The following is a 12,166-nucleotide window of genomic DNA, read 5'->3' as shown; positions in this document are numbered from 1 at the left end:
GTGTCAACCAGGACAGCCCCACAACGTCAGAGCCTTTAGGAACTCAGCGCCGATCTCATCCACCCACAGGGCATTGCCACTGAGGAGCTTTCTAACCACCTACGTGACCTCATAAATAGGAGAGCCCATCTCAGAGTCTCCATACTTTGCTTCCTCAAAGGAAGCCATGTCGGTGGAATTGAGGAGGTCTTCGAAGTATTCTCCCCACCAACTCACGACGTCCTGAGTCGAGGTCAGCAGCGCCCCATTTCCACTATACAGTTTTAATGATGCACTGCTTCCCCCTCCTGAGACTCTGGATTGGGACCAGAATTTGTCCAGACGTTCTTTTCCATGGCCTCGCAGAACTGCTCCCATGCCCGAGTTTTTGCCTCAGCGACTGTCAAAGCTGCATTACGCTTGGCCAGTCGGTACCCGTCAGCTGCCTCCAGAGTCCTACAGGCCAAGTGGTCCGGCAGGACTCATTCTTAAGCTTGACGACATCCCTTTCCGCTAGTGTCCATCAACACGTTTGAGGATTGCCGCCACGACAGGCAACAACCACCTTACGGCCACAGTTCCGATCGGCCGCCTCAACAATGGAGGTGCAGAACATGGACCACTGAGACTCAATGTCCTCAGCCTTGGGTGAAGTTCTGCCGGAGATGAGAATTGAAATTTTCTGACGGGGAATTCTGCCAGACATTCCCAGCAAACCCTCATAATACGTTTGGGTCTGCCATGTCAGACCGGCATCTTCCAACACCATCTATGCTAACACACCACCAGATGGTGATCAGTTGACAGGTGTGCCCCTTTCTTCACCCGAGTGTCCAAAACATGTGGCTGCAAATCTGATGACACAAGCACAAAGTCAATCATCGACTTGTGACCCAGGGTGTCCTGGTGCGAAGTGCACATATGCTTGAACATGGTGTATGTTATGGACAATCCGTGATGAGCACATACATCAAATAACAGAACACCACTCGGATTCTGGTCGGGGGGACCATTCCTCCCATTCACGCCCCTCCAGGTCTTACTGTCATTGCCCACTGAACTGCTGTTTGATGCATAGGCACAAACAACAGTTAGGACCCGTCTCACCTGAAGGTGGAGGGAGGCTACCTTCTCATCCAGTAGGGTGAACCCCAATTTACAGGTGCCAAGCCGGGGGGAAATAAGTATGCCCACCAGCGCCTCTTTCACCCGTAACAACTCCAAAGTTCAAAAGAGTCTAGCCCCTCTCAATAGGACTGGTAACAGAGCCCAAGCTGTGTGTTGAGAGGAGTCCGACTATGTCTAGTCCGAACTTTTCTGCCTCACACACCAGCTCAAGCTCCTTCACCGCCAGTGAGGTGACATTCCATGTCCCAAGAGCTAGCTTTTGTAACTGGGGATCAGACTGCCCAGCTCACTAGTGCACCAGACACCTTTGGCCCTTCGCACAGGTGGTGAGCCCACGGGAAGGGGGACTCTGGTTGCCTTTTTGGGCTGTGCCACATGGGTGTAGGCCAGGCCATGAGCTCACTTTCAAGCCCCAACTCCTGGCCTGGCTCCAAAATTGTCACTCATCATAAGGTTTCTTTTGAGCTGGGCTTTGTCTGGTCTCTTACCTAGGATATGTTTGCGATGGGTGACCCTGCCAGGGGCATAAAGCCCCAGATAACTTAGCTCCTCGGTTCACAAAACCAATGGTGTGGTCCAGTGTATACGCTGGTATACGGAATATACCCACTTGTCTTTCATTCAAGTATTGAGTATACCTTTTTCTGAATCCCCCTGATGCAGACTGTGGCCGACCCTCCTCTGCCTCTGATTGGCTGGTATCCCCTGCCTACGCTGATTAGATTGGCTAACTTTTGGCATGAGGACTGATGAGCCAATCGGAGGCAGTGTAGGGTGGGTCATGTTGAGGAAAACAATCCTTCAAATGCTCCCTCGAGCCACAATGGCGACCCAGAAATTTAGCTCAGGTAAACTGATTTGCCCTCGTACACGGGATATTTGATCGTGGGTTTGATTCCCAGGGTGGACGTTGCCGGTTACAAGCTAACTACATGCTCTAGTTACGTTTTATAGTCACTTGGCTGGTAGGGCCTACTTAATTTTTAGGTACCAGTAGGTTAAAATATAAGAATGGGGACAAATAGTTTAAGATTCAGCACAAAAAAATACTGAAGTCTAACCAGTTTTTGTTTTTCACTATTTTTAATTGTTCACTAAATATTGTAATTTGTTTTATAACATATACTTTATGTTTGCCTCATGATAAATACATTTTACATCATTTCAAGCTTGTGTTACCAAACTGTTCTTAACAAGTCATGATAATTGTATTAATGTGAGCAAGAACAAGTAGTGGATTTTTTAAATTCTTACATGTCGGGTGTTTCTAAAAGAGGACGTTTTTCTTGGACGACTTTTATATAATAAAAAAAGCAAGTGAAAATTGACAGTATACCCACTTCTCCAGGGACCACTACACCACTGGTGTTAACTGAGTTTTTTTTTTTTAAACACTTGAAATACCTTTGGTCAGCAGATTGTTTTTACCAAATTTTTAAATCAGAGATGCAAGTAAACTTTTTTGATTAATAGTTTTAGCACTGATTCCGAATCTGCCCTTGGTTCCTTTCTAGCACATCAGGTTTTCATAATCAACCAATCAACCAATCAATCAATCAATCAATCAATCAATCAATCAATCAATCAATCAATCAATCAATCAATCTATCTATCTATCTATCTATCTATCTATCTATCTATCTATCTATCTATCTATCTATCTATCTATCTATCTATCTATCTATCTATCTATCTATCTATCTATCTATCTAGCTAAAGAATTATATCTCTTGATAAGATTATTTGTCGACTACGCAAAACATTACTTGTGCAATTGAGAATACTTTCCTGTACAGCAATGTTTTTTTTGCTGGCCTCGTTATATTGGGGTTACGTCCTAATCCTTTTGTGTTGTATTTGTGTTTAGCACGCAAAAAAAGGGTGTGTGGGGGCAGCAGGAAAGTTGTCTCAGTAATTACAGTGATACTACTTGGGAAGTACAGTACTCTGGTGTCAAGCTATCTGAGTTCTGGGGTGAAAATAGCGCGGATTGAGCGGAGGGACACGATCGTGCTGCGGTCTGTGAATGCTTCAGGATCTAGCGGAGAAACACTAGCATGAATTGTAGCTGTGATGCGGTTCAGTGTTCCACCGTTTTTTTTCAAGCCAGGAGAAAAAGGACTGACGTTCGAGCGGGTGGAGACTACTACATTTAAATCCCACGGGTTGTTTACCCATTTAGCAACGAATTGCGTTCGTTTTTTGATTTTCTTTCTCATGCGGACGTCCTTAAGACCGTTTTAATGTCGTAATAGGCTGATCTGTAAGGGCGTCGTAGTTGGGAAGTTTTTTTCCGAGGGAGGGTTTTCGGCCAGCGAAGGGCCATGGCATTCGAGGCTCGGCCGGAGCTAGTCGGGAAGAGGTTTCTCTGTGTCAGCGGGGACGAGCCGCCTGAAATCGGCGACATCGCTCGTTGGCCATGGAGGTCCGGTGTCATACGAGCTGTGAACCATCGAGACAGTGACAATCTCGACCTGACGGTAAGGAAAACGCTGACCTGGTCCTCCCGCTTGTCTGTTACATGCAAAGCAAAGTGATTGGGAGGAATCTCTGTGGTTGGTGGCTGGCCAGCCAGGCAATGCAGTAAGGCGGACATTATTTCGTGTGTGTGTGCGTGTGTTTGTGAGCGCGCGCGTGTCTTTTTTTGTTTTTGTATTTTATTCTTATTACATGTCAAGGGTCAAATGGCTACAAATCTTTAGGCACCTAAAGCTTTGGATTGATGTGAAAGTTTGCTCTTCAGATCACTTGAGAAACCAAATAATAAATGGGTGTAGACAGACTAGCACCAGTTATTGAAAATAAACCAACGGTGGTCTAGACAGTACTATGCGCAATAAAAACACCTTTCTCTTTCATCGGTGTAGTGTAGTGTATGCATATGTTATGATATGTACAACGACTGTTAACCATTAGTTTGAGTTTAATGTTGTTCACAATTCATTGCATGATAAACTACATTATACACTTGGAATGTAAGCTGGTACTTATTGTGTTCGGATAGCAGCTGCAATTGCAAAGCCTGTGAAGGAATTTGACTACCAAGCAGCTAAATGCTTTAATTTGCTGTTTGTTGCAAATCAGCTGATCAAGACAGTAAGGTTAGCTTTCTCAATTTTAACCTTTATTCAACTTTTGCTCTGTGACAAAAAAAATCCACGTTATTTATGAATTAAATACACTGTATTTGAGCATGATGTTCAACCACAAACATGATGTCTACACATTATCTGACCGAGGAAAAACCCTTCCAACATTGATAGGAACAAGTAATGGTTAGACATGTAAAACACTTAAAACTGTCTTTCTGCAGGCCGAAACAATAGGCAGTTGTTGTTGAAAATATTGTCTAAAATCTCAAGTTACCACATTTAGAGCTTTTGTGATTCCTATAAAGTGTGTTGAGTCTTTGGAAGGTCCAATTTTATGTGGGAAATAAATTCCACATTTCTTTACCTGTGTCATATTGCGTTTACAGGCCAAAGCCAGCTACAACAATGGCATATTCGCCCGACAAGCCCTTTTCTGGCAAATGCACAGTATGTCTCACTGTTCTTTCCCCCCCTTTTGTTCAGATTACATCACTCTCTATGCTGTGCATTGGCCAAAAATCCTGATTTGATTTTCATTGCTGTTATGTGTGCATTTTCAAATGTCTAATGTAAATGGAGTTGTCACAGAATTCGCTTAAGGACATTTTATTATTAACATGGGCTTGTTTATTCGTCTGTAACTTCCTGTCTATATATTTTTAACATGTCAACTTAATGTTTGCTGTGATTGCGAGGTTTTCCTTCAAATGCTCCCATTATATTTAGATGTTTGATTATGAAACAATATTTGTATTGTATTTAGTCACATGCTGTGATGACGTATTCAGTTTGCAGAAGTGATTCACAATACGGAGATAATGCACTTGGAATGGTCAACGCTAACAGTGACGTTGGCTCTCATTTACTCTAGCTGCAGCTGCGAGTGGCAATTGGCTAGGGCTGCTGGAAAATTTTAATCCCGATTAATTTGATAATAATTGAAATCACAATTAGGATGATTATTTGTTTTTTGGTACAAAACAGGAAAATGTGTAAACGTAAAAAAAATACTAAGACTAATGCATTTCTTTGAAACACTATAATTATGCAAATTTATTTTGGACCAAACAAAATTTATTACATTTATTTTAAAATAAAAAAGGTACACATATATACATTTAAACAACTCAAAATTTGTAATGTGTTATTTTTGTCCATGATTATGCCAATTTTTGTAATTGTGGAGTGTAGTAATTGAAATTGTAATTGAATTTCTATTAATTGCACAGCCCTACGACCGGCAGTCCTGGTTATTGTATACGTCCATGTACTACCTATGCCGCCACCGTATTGATACATTTTGCAAAGCATAATCTGGTCATCTCAATTCATGTGTTTTCGCACGCAATGTTCCACGGTCTTCATTGTCTTATCTTGTCAATGCCAGACGTAGCAACACCACCCGACTTGGAGTAAAACTGCAGCACATTCTCAAAACAATGCGTGTGGCAGCATTAAGCCAAAGTTAACGTGTTTGTCGTTCTTGCTTGGAATCTAAAGTAGCTACACTTGTGCAGTTGGGCCTGTTGAGGCACCTGCTTTTATTCATAAGGAGTGTTTTATTGTTAGCTTGCACTTTTGTTTGCAATAGTTCTAACATGATTGGCAGTTTTGATTGTTCAGGTTTAATATTTATTGCAGTACAATTTTCTTTATTGAAACTTATACTGAAGCCTATTTATTGTTTCAGTTGTGAGTGGATTTAATTTTATTTTTGTTTTTATAGTTGGCATCAGGGTCTATTTTATGTATTGCTTTTGGTTGTGTGTAATTTTGATTCAAGTGCATTTTTGTTGACAAAGGTCCTAACTGGATTGGCAGTTTTGCCTTGCTTTTTTTTTCCCAAGTAAATTTTTTTCTTAACAGAGACTTATAGTCCATTTTATTTAGTGTTTTTTTGTAGTTTTGATTCTTTATTTTGGATATAAAATTGTTTTTTTCTTTATAAAATTCTAGTTTTATATAGTGTCAAGAAATAAAACTTTATTTATCTTTAAAAGAGTGTAATTGTATTATTATACCATTATCATTAAGTGTATATCAGTTGAAAAATGATATGAAAACCGCAATATGAGGGTTTATCGCGATGTTTTCTGGTTTAATTTATCATCAAGCAAAATTTGTTATCGTAACAGGCCTAGCAAAGGATCCCTTTCTTGTCCAAAACAAAGTAAAGTCGGGATGTGTTGTCTGAAGCAGAAGTGCATATGTGAAGAAGAGTTTTGTTGATGAATGGTGATATTCATTGGTTGCCTAGTCTCACACAGCAGTCAAACAAATACGTGCAAGAGAACACAATGCCATTCATTATGTTAAAGAAGTTGAAATTGTCATAAAGTGAACTTTAGAAAATTGTCATCGAACAGTAGCAAGTAGCAAAATATTAAATCCTTAATCAATCAATATCAATTTCATTCATGATGGGAAAAATTATCCATCTATCTATTTTATATACCAATTTCTCCATTTGGGTAGCGGGTAAAAGCGGTATCGAGTAAAAGCTCGATCCGAAAAATTGAACGTTCTGTTCATCCTTGACTTCAGTAAAGACACTTAAATGTATCTGAATATTAAAGAGAAGAGTACATTTGTCACAACAACTATGAATAACTACGGATGTACAGTAGGTGTAAGTAATGCAAATCCACAGACAGCGGTGGTCTGTGAGGTTGGCATGTCGTGTACTATAATGTCTCCAAAGGGGCGAGCGAGAGTGAGGGAACGGTTTTGTTGGTTGTTGTTTTTGAAGTTTTGGGCACAGTGAAAATAAAGCTAGTTCCCCAGAGGTAACCCCTGTCGGAGTCTGTGTCATATGTTTAGACACAATGGAAAGTGGGATTAGCCTAGTCAAAGCACCCTTATTTAGCCTAAGAGTTTCAGGCAGCACGCCTGCACTCGCGTCTGAAGCATTGAGTGGCATTGCAAAACACCAATAAACACCTCAAGGCATCTCACTGGTGAATTATTTTGATTAGTATCTACATTACTGGAGAATTATTTGATTTAGATCTCATCTCTGCTGTTTTGTGTCTATCCGTCAGCTTCCAGCCAGGTGATGAATCCTAATACGTTGAATACACACCAACGCCTCTGTCCATCCTGATATGCGTAGCCTGTATAGAGCATAAATTAGTTTTAATCGGAACCTATACTAGCTGATTACAGGTGAGAGGCGTGGTACGTCATGGACTGATCATCAGTCAATCACAGGGCACCTGTAAATAAACAACCATGCACACTAACATTCAAACCTTTGAGCTACAAACAGTGGGACATACCACGCCAAAGTTAACTCAGCCAAATCCACCCTGTACCCAATGTCTGTTTGGTAGTGTGTTTTCTTGTGCTCTAGCTTTGTGTTCTTTGTGCCAAAATTAGCCTATTTGTCATGGCTAATGGCAAGCGTAAGGCAAGTGATGATAGTAGTAGTGCTAAGAAGCGGCAATAGCAATGGAATCAAAGGTGTATAATTCCTTCAAATGACAAAACAACTTCCTTTTAAAAGTACTTTCATCAGGCCAATGCTACAAAAACCCAAAAGGCAGGCCACGTCAATTCAGATGTGCTTAGCTAGTGAATGTTATGCAAATTTATAAGTTCTTCTATAAGAACAAACTTCATCAATATGCTCAGATAATAGTATGATGTGAAATGGCGTTGGGATGGTTTGGGCTCCAACGTTTTCAGCAGTGCTCGAAATTAGGGATGCACGATAATGCTATTTTCAACCGATACCGATAAACCAATAATTTAGAAAGTGCAAATGTCGATAACTGATAAGTCAGCCAATAATTATTTGCAAAATTAACTTGAATACAAAAATACTTTTCGAGTCCTACTATAAGTCTAACATGTACAAATACATTTAAACAATGTGTAAAGCACCATGAATTTTATTGATATTTCTGCTTCAAAGACAAGCGGTAACTCCTTTTGAGTTTGCCAAAACAAAACAGTCAAATGCAACAAAAAACTGCGACGGTAACATTTTGGGGAGACAGTAAAAAAAAGCCCACAACACTTTCATGTTGCCATGATGCATCTTCTGTGAACACGAGTTCTCGTGCATTATGATGTCACAAAAATGTGACACTAAAATAGGCGAGGGGAGGGGTTGAGGAGTTGGACACAACTTGAGCCACAACCACAGAAGATGGACCAACGTCTATTATTATCGGTGGATTTCTTTATTATCTGGTTTATTTGTTTGACGTCAAATTGGCCGATAACTGCCAACGGCCACCGATATTATCGGGCATCCCTACTCAAAATCCCTTACTTTCCACGGCGGAAAAAGGATCTAAATCCTTGGCAATAAATGACATGAGGGCTTTCGTAATTCGCTTTGCCTTTTCCGATGAGGCTGGCAGCTTTGGAATTGCTTCCTAGATTGTTCTCTGGTCGTACACGCAGTAACAACAACCGTCTCCTCGACTCTTCCGTAGGGTACAATATTGAGTTGCATGCCTTCTCATGTTTGTTGTGTTACAAAGTATTTTATTTTAGTGCGACACAGTTTACACATAACGTGGCCCTTGTCCAGTTCACTTTCACTCTCGATATTGTAGAAGTTGAAGTGTTTCCACACGTCTGCTATTAAATTAGAAGTGTCCGGATTTGTATAGAGGTTGAGGACCCAAACACAGGGAAGCACGGAGGTGAGGCAAGCATGCTGACAAAAGTACACAAAAAAGGCAATCAGTCAGGACGCGGATATGACATTAGCCAGGTTTACAGAGCCATGTATTCTGATTAGAATGAATATAAACACCTCAATCAGAATGAAAAGGCTGAATAAAAATGGAATTTAATCATAACCCGTTTCGGAATCACATGGGTGGTATATTCCTTTTGTCACTCCGAACAAACGTAATGCAAACAGTTTAATCGGAATCGCCGGGCTGCGTCTGGTATGCGCATGCTCTGTCTTGACGTAAATGCATCGTGACTTTGTCGTTTCTGCACATTAAAATGGCGGGGTTTTGCCAAGAGATCGTCTGCCAGATCTTCACTCGTAAAGATTTCAATCGTAATAACTAAAAAGTGTCCATGTTAACCCGGCTACTGACAATGAACTGACAACGACTGAAAGAAGGCAGGGAACCAAATACACACAAGACAATGAGAGACATCTGGACAAGACACATGTGGATGAGGAGCTGATTGGATGACTAAAGGGACCAGGATGACAAGCACAGGTGGACATGATAAAATTTGACGAGACAGACAATGACAACCAAAATCAAACTAAAACCAAATCAACAAAACACGGGTCATAACAAGAAGCAGCTTTTTGGATCTCACGGTGAGGTGGCGGTGGTCACCATGCTTGTTTTTGTCCGTGTGTGCCGCGTGAGTTGTGTGTGCTTCAAAAAGTGTCCTGGAGATAAGTGCTTCTCAGTTCAGCATTATCTTGAATGTTCTGTATTGTTTTAACATATTTTAATAATCTAAATGTGGATATTTGTGGATCGATGCAGATTTGTCTACGTCTGAATTGCAATGCATTTAAGAATGAGAAAGTGTTCCCACCCTTAGCTGTCGCATAGGTGCTTGATGTGCTTGACTACCGCGACCCATAAAAAGGAGGGATTTACTCGATGTGCGAAATGCTAGCGTTACACATTTTTTTTTAATTACTTTTGGGGGAAAATAAAAGGAGAAATTTTAAGGAGAGGCGGGTAATATTAGAGAGCGGCGGGACACCACTCTTAAATGAACGTAGAGGATATTTAGTACCTATTTGGAGTTTCATTAGGTCAGGTTTTGTTGTGCTTAAATCAGAATTATTTACGTTTGTTTGCTTGGACCCAGAAGAAATTCTAGATCTAGATGAAACACAACATAATTTTAGCCATTAGCATTGTAGAAATTCTCGCATTAATTTTGCCACAGTCACATGATTAAGGCTTTTAATAGAGGCCCAGACTCACTCGCTGCATTCATATTATTGGAGTGGCTCAGCTTACTTTATGCATACATTTTTGCTTGTACAAGGCGTGTGTTTTTTCCTCACTACTATATGTGGGTCATCTTTTGTGACAAATATAGATTGTATAATAATTAAAATGTTTCCTGTTGGTTTGCCATGGTATGGCATATTTTACTCAATCTTTTCAAAGTTTTAATAACAGAAGCAGTGAGGTGAAGGTGTTGGTATACAAGTGTATTTTGTCATGTCCATAGTCCTTCCTCTCAGCATTATAATGTACCGCATGTTCATTTGTTTGTCATACAAAACACATTGAAGTTTCCCTAATTCCCTAGTAGAATTAGTTCTTGTGTGTGATTTAGACGGAGTAGTGTTCTGGTTTAATTCCATACAATGGGGCACCGTCTCATTAGCAAGAGGCTTAACTATCTTAGTAAATACAGTGTAGAGGGATTGGAGATTAGATTGGAAGAAGTGTGTCAAGCCAAGATGTTAGGCCTTTGTCAAGGGTCTCTGGTCACACAGGCCAGATCTACCACAAATATTGCTGCAAAACAATAAGGCATATCAATCAGGCTATCTATTATTACATACAGTAGGAGTTTATTTATTTGTGTATGTTTTAGCTAAACTAAAGCCAATGAGTCTAAGAATAATGTATAACCTACCAACGTTGTGCGTTTATTTCTCACACTGGTTGTAGCTTCAGCAGAGGAATACATTTACAACGTCCAGACATTTGTTCCTATCCTACCTGTGCACAATACAACAAGGGAGGGACAAACAGACTTTAAATTGATAGAGCGTTAAGATTGGAGAAGCATGTAAACTATTGTAGACTAGTTTGACGAAGATTATTATCATATCAGTGATGTCAATAACAGAACGAGACAGAATACACAATCCCTTTGTTATGTGAGTTATGTGTTTGTAACATTGTATGTGACAGGACTGTAATAGCACCCAATACACATTTTAATAACTATAAGCTTAATTACAAAACAGTATTAGTATCTTTTTTTTAAACAATAATTAGAATTTGCACAACCCATCTTCACTATTGGCTTTTTACAACATATCACGATATTTCAAAGAAATATGCGATGATGATATATTTGACGATATTACTGAACAATAGATTTGTGATTGGTGCTTTGGAATAATACCACTTTTATTGCAGCACAATATTTAAGCCACCTTTTTTCCCACAATTGAAATGTAAACAACTCTTGTAACCAAACGACAAAGGTAGCTCACTCTCGCTTTGTCGAAGGCACAACAGAACTGGCAGCCACACACGCTCTGACATTGTTTTTATCCAGCAGCGAACGACGCAAGTGCGTCTAAATGGACACGAAGACGTAAAATGTTACGGATTACGGCATCACGTCAATTTCGCAATATTTAAAATTTTTATCACCCCAAAAAATACAGCGGTAATATCGTAGAATGTATGATATGGAACACCTCTATAAGGCAGTTTTATTTATATAGCTCATTTCATTTCACCTGCAAAGCTTCAACAAACAAAACAGTTTAGAACATTTCAGAAGCAAAGCAGTGAAAACAAAAATAGCTCACTTCTGTTGGCAGCTAATTCGATTTGTGTGCAGCATAACAGCTAAATGCAGCTTCACTATGTTTGCTTTGAACTCTGGGTTCCACTAATTGACGCTAGTGTGAGCCCTACTGGGTTTATATTTATTCAGTATTTCTGTAATGTGTAAAATAAGTGCTTAAGTCTTGCATGTGGTTGCAAACTAAGTGAATGTTGGGTTTTTATCAGTTTGTAGTAGGTTGCAAAAACGTTGGCAGTTTTTCTTGTCGCCAAGAAAGCGAAATGTGTTTGTAGAGTAAGTAGAGTAATGTTAAAGCCCGTATCTCACTGTGCGCACATGTAGCGAGAGTTGTTTTTTCGGCAGGCTTCCTTCAGTGTTGCAAAACATTGCAAAGACACTTGCCAGACACTCTTAAACCCTCTTTATAGTCTCAGACTATACTTTTTGATGCCATCAAATTTTGAACATGTTAAAAA

The 12,166-nt window shown here is 40.0% G+C and overlaps 1 protein-coding gene across 1 annotated transcript in view; it reads left to right on the top strand.

Moving 5' to 3' along the window:
- The first annotated feature begins 3,198 nt into the window (after window positions 1-3,198).
- jmjd1cb (jumonji domain containing 1Cb) overlaps window positions 3,199-12,166 on the top strand; it is a 144,677-nt gene continuing 135,709 nt past the window's right edge. Inside the window, exon 1 of the mRNA XM_086063683.1 lies at window positions 3,199-3,587. Within this exon, the coding sequence (XP_085919809.1) occupies window positions 3,432-3,587 (156 nt within the window). The 5' untranslated portion in view covers window positions 3,199-3,431. The remainder of the gene's footprint in view (window positions 3,588-12,166) is intronic.

Source organism: Leptonotus elevatus, chromosome 20 (assembly GCF_054856555.1).
Source record: "Leptonotus elevatus isolate MCC_2025b chromosome 20, RoL_Lele_1.0, whole genome shotgun sequence".
Lineage (NCBI taxonomy): Eukaryota > Metazoa > Chordata > Actinopteri > Syngnathiformes > Syngnathidae > Leptonotus > Leptonotus elevatus.
This window is presented reverse-complemented; position numbering and strand designations above follow the sequence as displayed.